The sequence below is a fragment of the Perissodus microlepis genome, chromosome 1, assembly GCF_051167445.1.
Source record: "Perissodus microlepis isolate ML-2025 ecotype Zambia chromosome 1, ASM5116744v1, whole genome shotgun sequence".
Taxonomy (NCBI): Eukaryota; Metazoa; Chordata; class Actinopteri; order Cichliformes; family Cichlidae; genus Perissodus; species Perissodus microlepis.
Genome location: NC_140461.1, coordinates 6140801 through 6163155, shown reverse-complemented (window position 1 = coordinate 6163155; position 22355 = coordinate 6140801). Strand labels below are relative to the sequence as shown.

Below are 22355 nucleotides of genomic sequence, written 5' to 3'. Positions count from 1 at the left end.
CCAGGAGATGGAGGAGCATGAATTTTAATTACATATGAATAATGTAGTCACAATCTGTTTCTCTTTATAGCACACACTTAATGCACAATCCCTATTTTTTCAACTCATTAGGTGGCAACACATATTACAATCACCGCAGGCTGACAGTAATCACCAAGAGCAAGAGCTGTTCATTAAAAAGGAAGCAACTGTTAGTACCTGCTAGTATTTCACGTTTGTATTAAAACTGAACCTGTGATAGAAAACCTCTGATCTCAATCAGTTATCATCTATTTAAGTAACTGAGCTTTTAGAGCAAGTCCACATAGGCTGCAATGAGAGAAAGAACAAAAAGGACTTTAGCAGGTGTGAAGATAAGGGGACAAGAATAACCTTCACAATTCCATTTTGATGCTTTTCATTGAAAAAAAAAAGCCTTTTTGTGGACTCTTCATACCTTCTGAAGAGTGAACTACATTAAGTCATGTTGAAGTTTTATGTGACAACATAATGCAGAGTTGCCTGGGTTGAGGTCGGGTACTAAAGGTTCGATCTGCCTGGTAATTCAACACTCAAGTCTAATCTTTCCTGAGGATAAACTTCATTCATTCATTCATTCATTCTCACACAGAGTGAAAAAGCTTACTTCCCTATTGCTGTTATTGTATACTTTTCTGCTGTTACAAATGTTTGTCTTGATTTGCCCTCGATGTTTTCCAATTCTAAAAACTTGTGACTTGTTTATGTGCACCAAATCCTGTTATCATGTGGCCTAGACAACTTCAAAGATTGGTTTATCTGGTCATTTTAACATTAGTGGGTTTTTTACCCCTTTGGTGGCTTTGAAATTTCTTCATCACAACTATCAGGAATTTATCAGACTATCATTTACTATTCCATTTACTCATTTTTGTTTTTTAATTAACAAAAATAAAAACTTTTTGCTATTTAAATTGAAATTGAAGCCGAAATATGAGTGGGGTATAAACTAGCATTTAAGTCTTTTTTCATGCTTTTCATATGTGGATGCTTTTTTTCTTTCAGAAATAACAGTCATAAATGTTCATAGCTCTTTGAAGAATACGAAGTCTGCAGACCACTGACATGACAAAAGCTTTACTATCATCTTTGGGCTTCAAATCAGCAGGTTTCAGCTGATCTTTGTTACTGGGGATTTCTTCCTTCAATCTTCTTTTCAGCTAGAAAAAAAAGGCTCAACAGGCTTTAAATCTGGTGACTGGCTTGGCTGTCACTGATAAAGCTTTGTCTGCACAGGCAATGTGCTTAATGTCACTGTATTTTTGGAAGGCCTGTTAAATGAGACAGGGGAATTGCTTCATGCATAGACAAACTAAATGTTTGTGTATACTTCTGAAATGATTCTATTATAGCAGGGATGGACAATTAATTTTCCCAAGGGTCCACAGGAGAAACTGGGACTGTCGTGGAGGACTTCACCAACAAGCTTATAAAGAGATCAAATTAATACTAAGCAGAACTGAGTTCAGCTTGTTAAAATCAATTGCCCATCCCTGTTTTACTGCCACACAGAACATGCCCATAACATTTTATTAGCTCCTTCATATTTGATGAGGTTTGAATCACATGTATTCTTCAGTCTTTCTTTCACTTTCACTTTGAGAAATTTTGGTTTCATTAGTTCATTAAACATTAAACGCGACCTGTCCAGGGTGTACCCCGCCTCTCGCCCTATGACAGCTGGGATAGGCTCCAGCGCCCCCCGCGACTCTGAAAAAGGATAAGTGGAAGCAAATGGATGGATAGTTCATTAAACATTTGCTCCAAACATGCATAATTCCAATCTAGCCTTGGTATATAAGAGGTATGAATCTCTGTTATTCCCCTACAGTAAGTTTTCTTTGAACTGCAGATTGTGATGCTATCCACTCTCAAACTGTTGGTGATATCAGTGATGGTTAAGGGTTGTTGTTTTTTTTTTACAGCTCTCCAGATTTTTCTGTTACCAGCTGCAGTTTTTCTCCGTAGAAGGACCTGCCCTGTGTTCACTTGTTTTGTTTTGTTTTCTATAAAATTGTCCACAATGCTGTGCTAAATAGATCAATTTCCTCTGCTATCATTCCCAGTGACTGTTATTCCTCCTTATCAAAGAGGTGTCTTTTTTTGTCCTAGTCAGTTTTCCAGGTCTTTATGTCTAAGCCCTATAGAGCCACTAAATGCATTTTCAAATGAAGAAAAGCCTGAGAAAAAAAGACTGGATAGCCACTACACTTCTGTGCACTACAAACAAAAAAAAATGCAAAAAAGGAAACATCTGACAATCATTACTGGCATAACTTAACTAACTTAACTAACTAATAACTAACTGCTGTACAACTGAAAGTGGAACAATGAATGCACTTTTTTTCTGTGAAACAGTAAAGTACACAAACGAATTATCATAGTTGCTGTTTTTATCCAAATATTTCAGTTAAAATATAACTGAAATAATATAATTTTTCTTAACATACTTTTAGAGTATGTATTTCCCTACCACCCTCCTTTTGTGGTATTTTATATTGTGAAACTGGGTTACTGGCTATTTGTGATGATGCATTATTTACTGTAACAGGCTAAGCGCACACTAATTATTTCCATTATTTAATTTCTCCACAATTGAGGCTTTTGAAAAAGAATGATGTAAGTAGTGCAGTACCGACAAGAACAATAACATGTATGCAGTCCTGTTATAAATGGAAAAGAGTAAAAACAGCAACCACTGATGTTAACCTACCATTGCATCATATTTGCTTAAGTAAACTCTAAATACTTTAAACACTGATTAGGTGAGAAATAAAAAAGACAACACAGGGATATTTATCTGCTCTAGCTGGTGTGAATGTCCTCAAAAATGTGAACTGGGATACACCAGTCTGAAATGGGTTTGTATATTTTTTCCTGTACAATCCAGGCGTTTGGTACAGAAGGGAGAAGAGGACAGGTTACGGAAAGGCAACATAGCTGTGACTCACAGAGCAAATAAGAGAATGTAAACACTCAGTGACTCGTTTAATTAATCTATAAACTCCTCTTAATTAAATTATGTGTATGGTTTCTTTATATAATACTATGTGATGACGCACATGCCGACCATATTACGTTATGGTTGGCTTACAACAACGTGATGTGTGACAAATACAAGGTAAAAACCAAGACTCTTTAACCCTACACTAAAAGGGATCAAAACATTTTGGAGGAATAATGTTCCATCCATCCAGCAGAGTTTCAGAGACTTTCAGAATCAGTGCCAATGTGTGTTCGGGCTATTCTTGCAGCAGGCAGTGGTCACACAATAAGTGCTGATACTCTATCAGGACTTCAATTTGGTTCTTATTTCATTTTAAAATTGTGTTGAAGACAATTCCTAAGCCATAATGCTTTTGTGAAACCACTACAAACCTTAAAGTCCACCTTTATGTCAGATATTTTTTTTTGTTTTACTATTAGGAAAAGAGGGGAAAATGTTTTTTACCACAACATTTACAGCTCTCCTTTTTTCATGGTCTGATCACCAACTATGAGATTTGCATTCACACGTACACACACATACACTTCTCTCTCTCTCTCTCTCTCCCTATGAGCTGTTGCTATAGAGACCCTAATAAAATTGTTAAACCCACTGAGATGTTTTTCCTTGCTCTGGTTTGAGTGACAAGAGCTACTGACAGAACACACATACCACTGGCCGCTGAGCAAGGCACTAAAGCTAGTGTCATGTTTTTTTCATCATAATAAACAATTACAAAAGAAGAATGCACAACTGTAGAGTAGCTGATGGTGCACAACAACTGTCAACCACAGTGGAAAGATTCATATCTGCAGAAAAGGCTACCATGGTGATTTACTATAATAGGCTTCATTTTATTTCCGTGGGAATGGGTGGGATCAATGTGGTTTTGCCAAAGAATGAACAAGGAAGAAAGAGGGTCTGTGTTCTAGTTTACAATTACCTATGCTCATGCATGTGTCTGGTACTGACAACTACATGCAAGTGCAATACTGTACACGAGGGATGAGATTTCATGGCATAATAGTTTAATTTAAACTCTAATTAATTTGAATTCATGTGTAATTATAAGTCGACTGAAAACAAAATTAAATGAAAGTAATCTAAAACTGAACTAAAGAACCCATGGCCTGGTTGGGATTGAATCAGGATTTTTAGAAAGGGACAAACATAAAGGAAAAGTGCTGACAGGCAAAGTGAGAAAATGCATGTAAAATAGCACATAACAGCAGTATGTTCTCTATGACCACAGTCATAGAGCACAAACGGCACCCCTTTATAACCTCTGATCATTATCATTATACTGGTGCTTTCTTTACATGAAACATGCTTATAAATATGGTCCTAATTGCATGCGCTCTTAAAAATGAGAAGATTATCTAAGATACTTGACTTGACCCACTCAAGTCAGCATGAGAGAATGCAATCTGCGAGACACAAGTGTTCATCAATTTATTCGTTGTGAGTAGTGGAGGCTGACAAGCAGATGGTTTATCAATTCCAATAGAGTGGGCTGATCAATAGACACCAGACATGAGGACTGAAACTGGAACGTTATGTTTCAGCCTGATCAGTTGAGGCACCAGATGAACCAAATGTGTTGTTCACAAGCTTGCCAAGCATCAGAGGTTAAGATCAAATTAACCTGCCTGCCACGTAGCAGTGCAGCTTCTGGGAATACATTAAGAGATTTCTGGCTCCTTAATCATATGTGCAGACATTATTAAGACAAACCAAACCCACTGTAAGCCAGTGAGCCAGATTTGACTTTTTAAAACCACTGATGTATGATTCTTGTGTGAAAAAAAAAAGTGTTTACAGGGGAGGTGACTGTATTCTGAAAGTGATGTTTTAATAAACAAACTTACTTTGACTTCTTCTTGTAGTTTTCCAAATCGAACTGTGCCACTGAGAATCCTGCTGATGAATCTCTGCTTTTCCTGCTGAAGAGATGATGCCTAGGGAGGCAGACAGGGAAGATGGCGGGTTACTGAGCTAAAAAAGGAACACAGAGGGAGGGTTAAAGACACAATTGGATAAAGGAAGTGAGGGATTATGGGAGAATTGGATAAAGGAAATGAATGAAAGACGTCAAACTGTTGCCAATTTACAGAAATCCTGTGCAGCCAAATGGGTGAGGCACAAAAGCTGTCTAACTTCAGGACAGTATAACCAATCTGCAGACTTGTACTAGGTTGGATAAGGATGGATAAGAAAATACTCACTCGTTACCTACTAAGTAACTGTGTGAATCAAGATTTCATAAAAAGTCAAAGTCAGCTAAGGCTCCCCCATGCCAGTCATTCTCAGATTATAACTGTTTGGTCATGACTCTTTAGAACTCCAAAAACACAAAAAGTAACCGTGAGTCTTCTTTAACTCTGCAATAATCATAGTGCTTTATAGGCAACTCTGTATAAATTTGAAAAAAAACCCAACATGTTTTCAGCATTTAAAAACATTTCTACTGTTTACATAACATACATAATCACAATGCTTAAAACCCCCAGATAATATATACCCAGTTATATAATGCCAGAGGTGGAAAATCAGACAGTTCGGTTCCTGTACGCCTTACACACTTTTTGGTCTGATTTATACAATTGCTTTGACTGAAAAAACCTTTACGTTATCTTCTCTGTGCTTGTACCTTGTCTGAATAATGAAAGTATACAACAGAGATATACACATAGATATGCATACATGTGAGGATCATTTTAACAATAGAAGACTGGAAAACTGCTGCCTGTCTGTGGGGTCACAATTTTGAGTAAAAAATATGGAAACATGGATCCATCCTGTCTTGTATCAAAAACAAGGTGCCAGTGGTGGAGGTGCTATAATGGTATGGGGGATATTTTCTTGACACACTTTGGGTTCCTCAGTACATCACTGGGCATAATTTAAATTCCGCACCCTGTCCCAGTATTGTCCATGTTGATCATCTCTCATCACCACACTGTACCCATCTTCTCGTGGCTGCTTCTAGCAGAATAATGCATCATGTCACAAAGTTCCAATAATCTCAAACTGTTTTTTTAACATGACACTGAATCGAATGCACACTTTTGTCACCTATCCTCAGGGGCACCTCGTCCAAAATTTTTTCTTAGGGGTGGCTATATGGGAGCCACTAAAAATACTGGGCTGGCACTCCAAAAACAGAATTTCCAGTTTTATTACACTGTTATCAAATACTACTTGAGAAATATGGCGAAAAAGAGAGAAAGAATAGTATTATATGGCTAGTTAATTTTCTGCTATTAAATTATTAAATTTGCTATCTCTGAAAATAGGTGCATATGAAAACCAAATAAGGTTTTGGAATCATTAATAATTCAGTTTTAATTGATCGATTGACTGATTGTCTGGAAGTCCTAACCATCAATTTAATGATTCTCAGCAGAGCTGAGGAGAAGGAGCTTAAGATTCTTTCTCCTAGAATGGAGTTAATTTTAAGAGCAAACTTGTTCAGGAAATACAAATAAGCATTAGATAATGTCAGTGAATGTGAGTGTGAATGGTTGCCTGTCTATGTTGGCCCTGAGATGTACCAGTAATCTATCCAGGGACTGGCCCCAGGTTTTCTGCAACCTTACATTATTACCAACAAATTTTGAGGGGTAGCCAGTCTGATTTGCATCTGCCAGCAGTTTTTGGGTGCCTATTAGTTTTTCTGTGACTATTTTTAAAATCCAAAATCCTATCTGCCTCCAGACCTGTTGCAACCCTTATGAAATACCTTTACACCTTAACTACTGAATTTTGTTGTCATTTTGGATCAATTGTCTGTAAACAGCAACCAAAGCTGTTCCAGTATTACTACAAACAGCTTAATTAGTAAGTGAATGAATTGATACTTAATATTCAGTATATTTAGACCTTTTTTTTTTATCAAAGGAAAGTTTCAAGACCCTCATGTTTGTGCATCTATTCAGTGTCACATGTGGTACAAAATCTTTTTACAGTAGCATCAGTAGTACCATGTGTAATAGTTGGTCTCTCTCCTGGGAAATGTGTTCTGCCACAGAAATGACAGCTCCCAGGTAGTGCCGTGTCTTTTCCTCCTTCAACACACACTCTTCCTTTTGTTGCTTCAACATACTCATTCTTCTTTCAGCCTTCCTAATTGATGGAAAGATAGGCGAGTGAGGAAGGGAATTGATTAAAGAGTATTAAAAGAGGACCAAAAACACAGAAAAGAGAGAAAGAGAAAGTATGGAGGCACAAAAATGGTGTGCGAAAGGGAGGTTTGGTGAAAACATGGTAAAGAAAAATAAGCAGGGGTTAAGAAAAGGGAAAGCAGCAGATAGAAGGGTTGAATAAGAAGAAGGACAATAGGTTAGCTGGATGATACTTGAGATCATGCCATCTGCACAAGGTGGGGGGAAATGTTGGTTATTAAACACCTTTTGACAGACTTCACACTTCATATTGAAAGAGTTCACATTAATCTCAGCACAAATCTACTGGGAAACGAAGGCTCCAGACCAGAACATATTTAAGTCCAGCTGCAATCCCTTGCAATCCCTACAGTTAATTAATTATAATTATACTAGGTGTCAAAACATTAGACAAACAGGACAAAAGAATGAATCACCAGCTGCAATGTTGGACAGAAATCTAGAAAAGAAAAAAATAAATTAATAATAATTAAATTAATAAAGTAATTATATGAAAATAGAAAGTTCTCCTATCTCCCATCAGACAAGCTTGTTGGCACTGATCCTCACATAGGATATGAACCACATTTTCCCACATGAAAGTCATGTGCATAACACTTACTAAGTGGACTTCTTCCTCAGTGGATGTGCAGGAGTCTAGCACATTATCAGACTGCTTCAATTTCAAGTTATCATGAGTGTTTGTTTTTTTAAATGATATCAAAAGCAAGCTGTTCCAATTATAAACAATAAATAGTTTACATTGATTTTACTCTTACTACACATCTATGTACCAGTTTTTATGGCAGTTTATTTCTCAACATATCCAGATGCTGCATATTTTTTGCACAAAAGCATTTTAATATATTGAAAATGGAATTGGTTCCACATGCTGTTATAGTAATTATAACATTCTTTTGTTTTAATGGCTCAAGCAATGCTGAAAACCTTCCAAGAACTGTGTCTCACTGCTGTGTACCAGGTTTCATGTATGTGATAACAGCAAACAAAGAACACTGAATATTTACTACCTGTTGGCTTGCCTGGAGAGCTTCAGCTCAGCCTCCATTGCCCTTGTTTTTGCAGTTAGCTGGGCGTTGTCCAGAGCTAGAATCCTGTTCTCCTCCTGGAGGTTAGACACTCTCAGAAGCAGTTTGTCAATTTCACCCTTACTTCTGCTCTCATGCTGCTCCAGTTGTCTGAGAGTGAAGAGAAGAGTTCATAGAATTATGTCACAACACGTGTCACAATCTGTAATTAAAGCTCCAAAATATAGCCTACTGATATTTGTTTTAAATGTAATAGTCCTGTTATTTCATGCTTATGCAATTTATTTTTGATTCATTTGTGTAAACATGAGTTGTATTTTAAATCCCAGGGGCTATGACGATACCTGACCACGTACATTTATTCATTAAATCCCATTTGACTTTTCTGTTGCACTTAAAACTGCAGTGCTTCAGGTGCTACTCTTGTTGTAGTTCTTGTTTTGCTCTACTTATCTGTGCTACAAATCAACTGAAATAATAATAAACAAAGCTTTCTCCACACCCTTACCCAACATAGAGCAAGAATGGTCAATGCTTGTGAATATAAATTGTTCAGTCTACAGTTTCTTGTTTTCTCTTTGAAACAACAGAGCAGCTTTAATACTTAAGTATTCAGTTCTGTTTAATAACATGAGATTAGAAGGGTACCTTCTCAGTTTTCCAGCAATGCTGCAGTGTTCGTCCCAGGTGACTGCATCCTTTAGGCGGGCCTGCAGAACTTGAAGCTCCTTCTTATTTTTCTGCACCTCCCTCCTGCTTTCTTCCAGGTCCCCTTCCAAACGCTGGTTTTCCACTTCTAATAACATCAGTTTCTTAGACACTTTTGCCACTAAAGAAACAAGAAAGAGATAAGAAAAAAAGAGAGTATTAAACAGAAGAAAATGAATAAAAGGGAAAATAAAAAAACGAAATAGGGAAGCGAGCCCAGTAAATGTACATTAGGCTAAATGCCTTTAGTGCTCAAAATGTATTTTCATGTTTTCTCCTTGTATGTCACTTGAGTCTTTTTGAGTAATCTTTTCTGAATTTAACATGTTTACAAAAAATGCAGTGAAATTGCTAGTGTGTACGTTTTTAAGTTGCATATTCTTGAGGTGGGGCTCACCCGAAATGGAAAATGAAGATTTGTTAACGTTGTGAAAGACTTTTCCCATGTTTAACAATGGGTCTTTGTGTTTCTTTGTTGGCTAGATCACGGGGCCAACAGAAAGGAAAGTATGTATTATGAAACCAAAAATAATGTGAAAAAAACCTTAGGTATCACCCAGTAGGTGAAAATAACTCAAAATGAAGTTTAATGGTATCCTATTTTTACAAATGCGTTGAGCATCAACACATATGACTACTACTCAATAAATCACATCCATATTAGACTGAGACACATGACGAGATGTATATTCTTGGGGCGGGGCTCATCCTGGCAACAATTTGTAACATTGTTAATGTTGTGAAAGGCTCTTTTAAACAAGCTTTTGCTTTTTTTTAGCTTTTCCTATGTCTAACAATGCATCTTTGTGTTCGCTAGGTCAAAGAGCCAACAAAAATAAAAGGTTGCATTATATAACTGAGTCCAAAAAGATACATCTACTGCGTTAACGTTCGAATCTACGACCTTCAAAGGGACACGGCCAACACCAAAAGTAGACATTTAGACTTTTTCTGCGTATGCTGTGTTATATTCTGTATTTCCTCATTTATCCCTACCAAAAAAGACCTAAAAAGATTTTTTTAAACAAAAGAACAGCCGTAATTCTGAAATGCATGCATCATTTTAAAGATTTTAGTGTGAGACTTGTTTCTCTTGTAAATGCTTGTGGAAGAATTTATTTCATCTTTTTAATTTTTTTTAGGTCTTTCAGTGTTTCAGAAAATACCTTCAGTGTTATGTCTGCTGTGAGTGTCCTTGGCCTCAGCATGCTGCTCCTCGAGTTGATTGATGAGAAGCTGGTTCTCCTGCAAAACCAGAACGGCCTGTTGTTGAATTTGATAACTGCAGAGAGAAAGAAAGCAGGAGAGTGAGAGATTATGTCAATGCTAAATCAGCACATCACAAAACTTGCTAATTTAACAAACAGTAATTATCAGACACAAAAATACTATAAATAGCTTTGCTACATGCTACATTAACCTTTACAGAGATTAAGCTATCTTTCCAAGAAAAAAATCTTACATAAATTCTGTAATCCTTGTAAGATAACATATACTTTTCTACTCCTGCAAGTTAGTCTTTCTAAGAAGAAACATATTAACAACTTGATGAGTCTACTGAATACAAATAAATGAGTTAATATGATTGCCAACAAGTGTTGGCCTTTGAATGAATTGGACATCTAGTATGATGAAGTATTTATACTTTTCACAAGAGCACTTGAAATAAAGACTAAGTCTATACGTATACAAATGTACTGAGCATCAACATGTATGCCTAGTACTTAAGTAATCCCTTATATATTAGATTGAGATACATGAAGAGGTTAACAACTCTAAAATCCCTGATAGTTTACATAAAGCCAGTGCAATTATCTAACTTCTCAGAGTTAGTTTCAGTCAGTGTCAGCAGCATTATATGCTAGAATGATTATGAAAGACAGAATACCAGCAGCAGGGGTGTACCAAAGGAAACAAAGGTTTAGCTTCTTTCATTTTCTTAATTGCATCTATCATGTTTAGCAATGAATAAAGAAAAAAGATCAGATGAATGAATGATGACGGCAAATCAAGTTCATACAGTGTTGAAATAACCCACATACACAAAGCGGTGCATTTTTTCTTACCAGTCTTTCTGATTGACCGCTCCGGTCTTGATAATTTCATCATGGAGTTTCTCATTTTCTTTAATGACTTCCTCTAATTGAACATGCAACTTTTTCATGTTTTCCTGTAGCAGACAAATACACAAAGACCAATGATTTCAAGGCCATAAAGAAAAACACAAAATAAATGCATCTTCTGCTCTACTACCACCTCTAAGCCAAGGCTTAAAGGTCCCCCTGGGGAGATACCATCCTTCACTGAGACTTTGCCTGAGCACACCAGCTGTCATGTTAGTGTTATACCCACTAAGTCTGGTCTCACCTCCCCCTGTGAAACTGTTCCAAGTCCTTTTATGCTGGAACTGGATCGCCTCAGGACACAGAAACCTGCTCAATTGCAACCTTTTGCAGCATGTTAAACAGAATGTTTTTTACTTTTTACTTGCAAAAATAAGGTTTTATTACAATATTTACATTTTACAACATGTGTATTAACATACAGCCACTGCTCTCTCTTAAATGATGGCGTTCATTTATTCAAAACTGTATGCATAAGCATTTGTAAGTATCATAAATGCAGAGTCTACACACTGTGTTGTTAATCAGAATCAGAAATACTTTATTAATTCCAAAGGAAGGATGTATTATATAGCTACCTTTAAAAGACCCAAATATTTATTAAAAAGACAATAATTACCATTAGAACAAAATATGATTTTGTTTTGACTTCTGTTGTTTGCATGACTAAATGTTTACCTCATCTAATAAGATCCTGGGAGCACCTTGACTAATGCATTCTATCTACTGAGTTTACTGCAGGTTTTCAACCCATGAACCACATAAATACAAGTTGGCACATCAAATAGTACTTAACAACCCCCACCTCTGAAATAACCTCACCAATTCTCCAAAAAGAAAATATGAAAGATGATTCATTAAAACTCACACAAATTTCACTACTTTACCTCAGTGGTTTGCAGAATGGCATCTTTCTCATTCATCCTGTCTTCATAAGCCAGCAGTAGAGGGGATAAATACTTCATGTCAACCTACATAAAACGGACAAAGAGAAATAGTTTAAACTAGACACAAGATGAGTGCCATGAATCTTTTGCCTTGCTAGAGATTACGCCACACAGGAAAAGTTTGTTTTCAATCAAACAGTGACAGTAATAATACCTGGTGCAAATGGGCTTTATGATCTTGTTAGGGTGGACAGATACTGGACAATGTGGCATTCAAATATATACTCATTTAAGAGAAAATGCCCAGTCTCTTACCTGTGCAAATTTTAGTGAGCTTTGGTTGTGATTAACCATGCTACCAGACCAACTGTCAGCAGACTGAAAATCTGCAATTTCACATTTTTCTTCAATTTCATGGGGTGCTGAAAAAATCAACCATAGTAATCGATTGACCAGTCAATTTATTTTACGAAATGACTTGCCTATTAGATTAGCCAGCGACACTATATGTATTGATTAGTGACATCAGATTATTAACTTGCTAAAAGGTCAGCCTACAGTCAAGCCAAAAATGTACTGTAGTGTTATATATTTATACTTACCAGCCATGGAGGAGGAGACCCCGTGTTTGGTAAGCCACTGACTTTGGAGTGCTAGATGAGTAAGGAGTGACATAGAAAGAAAGAAAATGAAGTTGGGCTTCTATCCCATCACTACAGTTTAGTCCTTTACATAGATAAGTTGAATATATCAAAATGGGCCAATAGAGTGTTGGAATCTAGTGTAGCATCAATAACTACACAAGATCTGAAAGAATTTATCTCACAGCCTGACTAAGAGCTAAGCTGCTCCAATATAGGGATGGAACACCATTCTTCCAAAGATATCCCTTTATTTGGTGTTTTAAAGATGGACCTGTTTCCATGACACTCTAAAATTTAATTTAGGTGTTCATTTGGCTCATACACATCAAATCATTGAGTGTTACCTCATGCCCTTTGAATGGTGGCAATGTCTTGCTGGAAGAACACTCATCAGTTAGGACATGTTATAGGATAAAGATAATCAATCAGAGCAACTTTGTATTGATCTGTACTGATCCTATGAACTTCTAACTTACCAGCAAAGTGCCTCCTACAGCAAAAAAGAGGAGACCCGCTCAAGGTTTCCTATAGATAATTTAATATGGAAGCAGATCCTTTTAACTGAACCAATTAAACTGATTATGACTCATCCAATCTCTTATAACTGTGTTACTTCACTGTAAAATGCATTTTCCTTTATCTCTTTCTTTCCAGCCACACTTCACTTGTTAGTAATGAGCCTTTGCAGAGACATGCAGCCACAGAGGCAGTGATGAGAGCAGGAGATCCCCTGGTGTGAAAACACAGCATGAGGTAGTCATGATTAAAACCAAAGGCTGGCTTTCTCCTGCAGCGTTAAACCTACAATAATGTGGACAGACTGTACCAGAGAGACCGCCACAGACAGTAACAAAAAACTCTTTTGGTTCAACAAATCAGAGGGAAGGACTGACAAAAATAAAACCTTACTTCACTCAGCAGGGTTTTGGATCAAAGGTGGATGTGTATCTTAAAAGCTCAGTTATGAAGCTTTGAAAATGAGGAGATGTACTGCCATTAGATTTTCTACAGAATCTAAGAAAATGAGTCTAAGAGCAAATGAAGATAATACGGGAGAACACTGTTAGAGTGAATTGTTAAATGTTGTCATTTTTATGCATACCATCTCTACATTGTTTTAACTCTGTGATGAAAGGAATTCTTTTATCCCCCTCCCCAGCCTCTCAAGGTTCTGGGGGGGATGTAGTGTTTTTTTGCAGATACATCCTATCTGGAAGATCTGTTTCTTGTGATGTTGCTTCCTGCTTTTATGACCCTTTTGGTCAGCAGGAGGCCACACACACACACACACACACACATACATTCTCACATAACACATACACACACACACATTCTCACATGCATACAGATGTTTACACATACACACGCATAGTGCCTTGTCGTTGTAACCATTTGGGGGTTTTACGTGGGTGGTGCTTTTGCTGTGATGTGTATTGTGTGAACTGTTTTCCCAATAAAAGGCAGCAAGCGTAGGCCGTCGTTGGGGTCATTTTGTGGTAGATAACAATGAGGCCTCCCTTGAAAGTAAATCGATCGATCGCTGACTGTCTTGTTTTCTTCATGATGAATAAGTCTCTAAACCAGCGGGGCTTGTGGAAACACAGACCCAACAAACACATATACCTGATTTAAGTTAAATTTGGTAAGGTAGGAGTGAGACAGACTGACTTTTTTTCTCTGTACAACTCCCTAATAGGAACAGCTGTTCGTAACTGAGCTGATTGGTAATATTCACAATACAATTTCTCAAATTTCTTTCAAGCAAACCCTGAGGTTGCATTGCATCTTATTCATGAAAAGTTTAAACTGACCCATATATTATTATTTTTTTTTAGAAATACCTATAGTTCATTAATTCTCAATTAGCCCCTTATCCTTCACTGAAGTAGCCTCTTGTCATATTCATGTCTTGAGCTTGTTATACCTCTTCTTTGGACAGTGGTCTGAACCGCGCCTGGTAGTGGCTCAGCTCCACATTCAGACGGTGAACTGTCAGTTTGAGGGCATCGTTTTCATCAACCAGCTCCTGAGCATGTTGCCTCAAATTCTGCAGCTCTGCTTGGCTGCCTGCAAACAAAGCATATCAGGTTACAAATAATTTTCCAGATTAATAAGTAGTTTTAAGCCAGTTTCCACATGCTAAAGCATTGAATTAAAGCAAAAAATGTGAATTGTGAGGGCTTGTGATTTTTACAAAATCAGGACAATAATTAGCATTTTTCAGGAGTGTGAGTGGCTAACAAAACTATGCAACACTACAATGCAACACAGCCCATTCAGGTCACTCCTCAACATGGGTTTTGACTCTACAGTACATGTGGTCTGCCTAAAGATCAGCAAAGTGCTTTCATGTTTCTTTTCATTACTCCCTCTTCTTCTCTTCATGCTGAGGACATGCTGTGGAGTCCAATGATCAGTGCCATTTCTGCCCTTAGCACTATCTCCAGCTCCCTCTTTTGACACTTGTAAATTCCTCCATCCGCTGTAACTCTCTGCTTACTTTTCCTTTCTGCCTCATTTGCATCTGTTTTACTTCCACTGTTACTTCTACATACTTTCCCTACTTCACGTCATTCAATTTCTCCACATTGTTCCTCTGTACAGTATTTCTCCAGCGGTTCCTCTACTCTACCTGCAGAGGACCTCTGGTTTGAGAAGGCTTTGCTGTCACTAATCTCCCGTTCCAGGCGCTGCAGTCTCTCCTCTAGTAGCTTTTCTTTGTCTACCATCCTTGTGTTCTTTTCCCGACGGTCCCTCACTACCTTCTTCCGCAGTTCACTGTATGTATTGCTGGGTTCTGGAGGAAGCTCACGGAGGTCTTTGGGGCTTTTGGCTTGGCTTGCTTGCCTGGGGTGACCAGCAGTGAAAATGGTCGGTGTTGCTGAAACAGGCAACAAAAATACTTTTCAAAAATAGAATAAAATGTATAAATGAACAGAAAGTATGTACTGTATTGAAAATACAAATTTAGTGCTGCTTTTTGTTACAGCAGAGATAGAAAACATGGATACAAACAGAAAAAATCCTAAAACTGTAACATAACTATATGAGTTATGTTACTACCATTTATCTAGTAACATATCTAGGCATCTAGGCAGCAGGCAGCCTGCTATAACCATTTCCAAAAAATACATTTCTCATTTGAGGTGGGAACTCTTGTTACATGAATAAAAAAACAACAAAACATCAATGTCATGCAGAGAATGATGCAGAGAAGAAATAGTACTTTTACATGGCATGTTGCATTTCACATCGAGTTCTGCTAAAGCCATTTATCAGAACACAATGTGCACTGATGACCACAAATAGCATAATAGAACATTATCTACAATACTATGTTAAATATACATACATAAAATGCATGGAACTTAAAATATTTCATTGTTAACATGTTTATTTCACCTGACCAATTGAATGGTTTGTTTTTACTCTGATATATATATATCTTTTTTTTTTTTTTTTTTTTTTTTTTTTTACAGTTAACATTAACATGTTAACTTACAGATATTGGAATGCCTTCACCCTTTATTGGGTAGATTACAGGACATGAAGAGAAAGGCAAACAGTGGGGTGACCCTTTAATGCTTAATATACATACATTTATTAATTTTTTAATTAAAAATCTATATGTAAAAATGACAAGCAGACACACAACAGGCTACTTTAGTATTTACACCTACTTGGAACATCATCTTTCCAATTTTCAACAGTCTTCCTCACAGACATTTTCTTCTCTTTGGGTTCTGGGGATTGGCCACTGGTCTCCTCAGTGAAATCTGTGTGATGTCAACAAATTCATTGAATGAATTCAAAACCAAGAGGAGCACTGATTTCTAAGGGTTTTATTATAGTAAAATCCCCTTTTACCACAATCAGCCAATGGTTATGTAAAAATGTAATTTCTGCAAAGCCTGAAAGTGTTACCTTGCGAATCAGACAGATATTATGTCTGCACTTTAGTTATTAAGGTAGGAGCATTTTAGGAACAGACAGAACATTTTAATTTACCACCACCAAAAGCCTGAGGGTAGCACTGCTAATAACAATTATAACGAGGCTTTCCATTTAGCTCTAATGATATGAGGTTACCTTATGGCTGTTATGAAACTAAATGTCAGTTGAATAAGAGCTGTACTTTTCTAACATAGAGTCAAGAGTGTGGTGTACCGGTAATTTGGCTATGTGATGGAGAAGATTTTAATATCAGGTTGCATGGCTTTAATTGTTTTACTAGTGCTTTTCATAGAAAAGACTCCAAAAGCCAATAGTCTTGAATTTCTATTACACTTTGTTTTGGAAGAGCACCAACAATACACAAAAGCAATAACAGAACTTTATGTTTAGTTACATGTTGTTGGAGAGATTTTCAGATTTGCTGTTGATAATTAGAGTCATTCCAATTACTCGATAGACCTATTACTGTCAATGTTACCACCTGTCTTTCACATCAGTGATCACAACCAGCTGTTTTATATCAGCTAAAATGTTTGAAATTTGTGGGCATGTGCGTTTGCTATTTGCTACCTATATACAAAAATCTGTTTATAAAAATACACACAGTTTTATTTTCAAGCATTTATACCGTGTTGGATGTGTGAAAATGTACTAGAAGAAAGCTAACTGGAAATCAGTGCTGATTTCTAATCTTTTTCAGTGGGCTCTACAATATACAGGCCATATTTTAAATACATAGGTCAATTTTTACCACAGATCAATTCTTTCATGAGCATTGTCCTTCGTATTATCATTATCATTATTACTACTACTACGATGTTCTTCTCCTTATGAAATATGTTAACCCATCTGTCATTATTGTAAAACCAGTACCTGGTGAAGACTCTCTTCTGCCAGAAGTCTGAGTTGGCAGGGGTGTAGTGGACTTGAAGACAGACTGTCAAAATAAATAAAGAGGCAGTCAGTATAGTAAGTCTTTTAAAAAAATATATAAATCCCTGCAGCCTGGAGCAGTTTGTTTATGGTCTTTGCCAAAACGTATCCGATAATATCTTATCAGTGTATTTATTAAATTGTACAGTCTGAAAGAGCCTACAAAACAACATGAATGAATTTCATTTGTCAGTTCAGTGTAGAGAAGACATATAGCTGAAACAGAATTATGAGAAAAAATTGGAAGACAACTTATTTTTAACACCACAACTATGATAAAAATTCAATAAATTCCACAATTGTTGATGGAAAAAATATACTGCATTTCTATATTTAGAAACAAGCACAAAGTCCTCACAGTGACCTTTACTCTCACCCTGAGTCATAAAGAAAGCAGAAAGTGAAGACCATCCTGTAGATTTATGTGGGTTCGGGCTGATGTTTTTTTTGGACCTAGAGGTGGTACACCATTGTGTAAAACTACTATATCATATGAGTCACCATACTAGGTCTGTTGGCCTTAGATTATGACACAATAGAGCCATGATGTCCTATGTCACTTTGACTTGTGGCTGTCATAACTGAGAGATTCAGACACTGCCATAGCCTGGAAATATAGTTGACAGGGAGAGACCATTGGGACCTTTACAGGTTAGCTATCCAAGTAGAAGAACAACAACATAATATAACATTTTCTCAGGGATCTATAAAAGGAGACATTTGGCGTAGTGCCACGGACCGAATTAAGAAGAGAACTCACAAGGCAATTTTACAGATAAACTGTACACCACAGAATAGAATTAACTGTGTGCAGATAAAGCAAGACTGTGAAAAACTTCCCATTACTAATGTACTGTGATCAGTGACTACCATAAATCACAATAACAGCTTTTTAAGGCAATTTTCAGGCAATTTGCAGAAGTGCAAGAACTCACCACCTGGATTGTAAGAGCACCACAGACAAACACGGTAACATTTTGTAGTGGAGAAAAAAGGGGGGATTCAGGATTTAACCATGTAGATCCATAAATTAAATGCCAAATGTACAACAGAGAAAACTGTTTGATAGAAGGAAACAAAGAAAAACCCACCAACATTTACTAAGAAAAACTGAAAGGATATCTACAGATGCTATAAGCCAAGTCCGTATATATGGCTACTGAGCTGAATCACAGCTGATAGTTTTAGTAACAACCATAGCACAGCATTAAAAAGAAACAAAGTATCGATTCTGAGTACAACTGTGCCTCCTACTGGATCAGACTGGGATTACAATACCAAAATACCACAGACACAAGGAAAACCTATTTAGGAGTAGTAACACTCATTAAATACATGCCAACACTCCAACCTCCCATTAAATAAACCTCATGGGCTGAACCTTTAGATGCACAAAATAATAAGCAATTACCAGTCAACTGTTACATGGTGACCAGCCAAGACTCATTGAAAATTGCTGTCATAATTGGCATCATGTTGGAGATTTATAAATGTCTCAGTGAGAATGACTGTAGTGATCCTGAAGGTGAACTAAATGGAGTTTAAAGTGAGGTTTTGGATACATTTTGAAGATTGTCTAAATGTGTTTTCACAACACTTAATGTTGAAATATTTAAATATTTCCAAATTACAGAGCTGGGAAAATTGGGCAAAATTTGCACATGAAAAAATGTAAAAAAAAAAAAAAAAAAAATCTAATCTAAGAACTCTTATTCAGTTGTTACAGATTAAGACAGACGTCAGGTAACTGATGAACAAATATATCCAAATAATTATTGTAATATATGTAGAGATATCAGCTGGATTTTAGTTTGATCATCTTTAGAAAAATATGAATGAGTAATCAACAAAATAACCAAAATAATAAATAAAAATAAAGCTTACTTATTTCTTTCATCACTCACCATTTAAAGATAAATGTCATATTTTGCATTGGCACACATATTCATAACTACTCTGCGTTAAAATGGAGGCTCTGCTCTATTTAACCTGGTGCCATAGTGAATCATGACATCTGAGCCCTCTGATGATGGCTTTTTTTATTACACAGACATATTTAGCTCTGCAAATATTCTCAGAGGTGGCTGAACTTATTCTGATTAGATGCTTTGGAACCGAGAAGTTTCCCATTTTAGGATGAATCAAGATTAAAGTTATTCTGAGAGTTCTTGTCTTCTGGAACAGACACCTGGAACTGCCTCACCTAAATGTAACACATGCCACTATTAGGGTTACACCTAATAAATACACAGCCACCCATTTAGCCTCTAGTCTTATAACCACTAATCACCTCTTACAGGTATTTTATCTGTATTAGAAGCATGGAACAATCTACTGAGAAACCTTCATGCACATAATACAAGCTCTTTCTGCAGCTCCTCACCTTAGCTTTTAGTGGCAGAGCATAGACAGATTCAGTGAGTGAAGAATTCTGCCTTCGGTCCAGAGTGTGGTAGACATGTTCCTCCCCGTCCTCTTCATCCACCACTTCCTGTTCCTTGTCTTCCAACTCCCCCTCTGACTGGTCAGGAGAGGACAGACGTGGCCGGCTAACCAAATCTTCTGACCATCTGTCTCTGAGGAAGTTAAGCATGTAAGATAACAGCAGAAGACAATTAGATGTATCTTAGTAGAGGCACAAACTAATACAGCCACTTTTATGAACAGTTTATTTTCTCTTAAAACTCCTGCCAGAGAAAATGAATTTTATTTTTCTGACACACTGGTGATGACACAAATCTTGACATAATACGGTTGCCTTTCCCATATGATGGCTACCTTGTGTAAAGTGCTGTGCTGATGTTTGGCTCAGATGTGAAGGATTCTGATTGACCACTCTCGGATAAAGACATCAGCCGGGCAGGAGGGATGGCCCATGTCTGTCCAGTGAGTGAGGATGACAAAATGGCTGCTGCTAAGGCTGACCTGTAGATAGAAACACATACTTTATGAGACACTATGTGTAACAGAAAAGTAAATGAAATGCATGGAAAGCATCGCATGCAAATTTATTTATCGAGTTTGGATGATGACAATTATCAATAAATGCATCATTTATGACAACAACAATGGCACAAGCAGAGCAGATCATTAACCAAAGCCAGTGCTCTAGTTTTCAATTTAATTAAAATGACTTGGACCTGCACTAAAATTTAATGGTTTTTTCTTTACACATGATCTATCGCTACACAAAGTCTCATGATATTTTGCTTGTTAACGTTTTTTGTAATAACAGATAGAAAAACAAATAAAGCCCAGCTTGCGGAAGGACAGAACATAACCTCAAATACGGTGGAAATAATCAACATTTCGATAAATAGCCTCTAACAATCTCATAGCAAACATGAAAATGTGGATTAAATGACAGTTTAGCAGAAACATGAAACATGAAAGGATGTTGGAGGTTATGGGCGATAAACAGAAAGTGTTAGGTACCTGGGTCTCTCAGGTGAAGGGTTTGGGCTGCGAGGGGGAGGGGTACGAGGTACGGCTGGTTTGGGAGCAATGGAGGCAGCAGGGATCAAACCATGAGCTATATGCTTCTACGCAACACAGAGAGAAGAGTTAGAGGGACATACAGACACAACGCTTCAGGAGGGTTTATATAAGATGACACCAAATTGAGTGGGGGGACAAACAAAAACAAAACAACACAGATGTTGTGCAGGGTGAACAGCAGGGGAAGGGTAAAGGGATTTATTACAGAATCACAGTATGACCACCTGACGACCAGTGATGAGCGTAATGAAGGCACAACAGCACCAATATTTATCCTCAAATTTTACTAAGTAATGCTAGAGCAATCGCTAGTGCACAAAAAACCCTCAATTCACCATTTATACAAACTCTAGCTTAAAAAATAGGCAATACCACCAATTAAATACTCATTACCAAGAGTTAGCGGCAGTATTTTTAAAAACAAAGAACTCCTACTATTATTAATTAACCATAAGTAAAGCCTTAAAAAACACAAAAATAATAAGACAAACTACAAAAGGTTAATATCTATCATAAAAGAATGGAAACTTACAAACTCCTTGTCTTTCTCCCTCCTAAAGCTAAATCTTAACATACTGGAAATACGTTTTACAGTTGCCGTCTACTATATAGGTTAGTGTTATTTAATGCTTTTGCGAAGTATTCTTTCAATAAAACTGTTTTACAATTAAATCAGAAATTATAATTCGCCGAGAAAGGAAAATGCGTAAGCTAACTAAATTCAACAAGGCTGGCTGCTTGCAGTTTCCTTGTATCTAGACGCTTCACAACAAGAAGGAACCGTGCTCCAAACGTAACGCTGATTGGCTAAGTTCGAAGGCAAAAGCCAATCAGAGACTGCTTTGATCCACCTAGCAACGACTTGCTTACCAACTCGCAGCCTGGCCAACAGGGGACGATGTTGGCCCATTTAAATAACACCGTTTGTCCCCGAAAAAACTTTTCTTTTTCTTCTTTCACTGCTGGTGACTTTTAATTTGAAGAACAGGGCTTTTTTCAAGTAGGAATAAGTAAATAAAACGTCATTCTCCCACCTGTATTAGCCGCCTATCTGAAGGCCTGCTGTGTTTGTTCTGTCTAAATTCCCAAACTATTTATCTACTGTATTATAACAGTGGCTACGTTTATAGGTATCCCAATTGCAATCTTTACAGTTCCTCACCAATAGGAAATACGTCAAACTATAAAATCCACCCAATCAACACAAAACCAAATACAGAAGACAACCATAAAGCCATTAAATAACTGAGACGTTCCTCAATAAAATACAGCTATGTGTGGGTCAGATCTTTAGCCTGTTTTTTGTCATTTGAAGCATAAAGGAACAGCTTTAGAAAAGCATTCTATAAGTATAATTTGAACCTTTTTATTTCTTTCCAACATGAAAAACAG

General features: G+C 36.9%; 1 protein-coding gene across 3 annotated transcripts in view; it reads right to left on the bottom strand.

Moving 5' to 3' along the window:
* Positions 1 to 21867, bottom strand: part of cep89 (centrosomal protein 89) — a 57710-nt gene extending 35843 nt beyond the window's left edge. Inside the window, exons 1-16 of one of the 3 annotated variants that reach the window (XM_084927858.1) lie at positions 21496 to 21867; positions 20901 to 21007; positions 20244 to 20390; positions 19849 to 20041; positions 17406 to 17469; positions 16259 to 16354; positions 15211 to 15459; positions 14503 to 14645; positions 12537 to 12587; positions 11935 to 12018; positions 10991 to 11094; positions 10091 to 10206; positions 8865 to 9045; positions 8199 to 8366; positions 6988 to 7129; positions 4873 to 4962 (exon numbers count right to left, since the gene is read on the bottom strand). In XM_084927858.1, the coding sequence (XP_084783984.1) occupies positions 4873 to 4962; positions 6988 to 7129; positions 8199 to 8366; positions 8865 to 9045; positions 10091 to 10206; positions 10991 to 11094; positions 11935 to 12018; positions 12537 to 12587; positions 14503 to 14645; positions 15211 to 15459; positions 16259 to 16354; positions 17406 to 17469; positions 19849 to 20041; positions 20244 to 20390; positions 20901 to 21007; positions 21496 to 21537 (1977 nt within the window). In that variant the 5' untranslated portion in view covers positions 21538 to 21867. The remainder of the gene's footprint in view (positions 1 to 4872; positions 4963 to 6987; positions 7130 to 8198; positions 8367 to 8864; positions 9046 to 10090; positions 10207 to 10990; positions 11095 to 11934; positions 12019 to 12536; positions 12588 to 14502; positions 14646 to 15210; positions 15460 to 16258; positions 16355 to 17405; positions 17470 to 19848; positions 20042 to 20243; positions 20391 to 20900; positions 21008 to 21495) is intronic. The other 2 variants (XM_084927850.1, XM_084927866.1) reach the window with 2 other exon arrangements.
* Between the last annotated feature and the right edge of the window lie 488 nt (positions 21868 to 22355).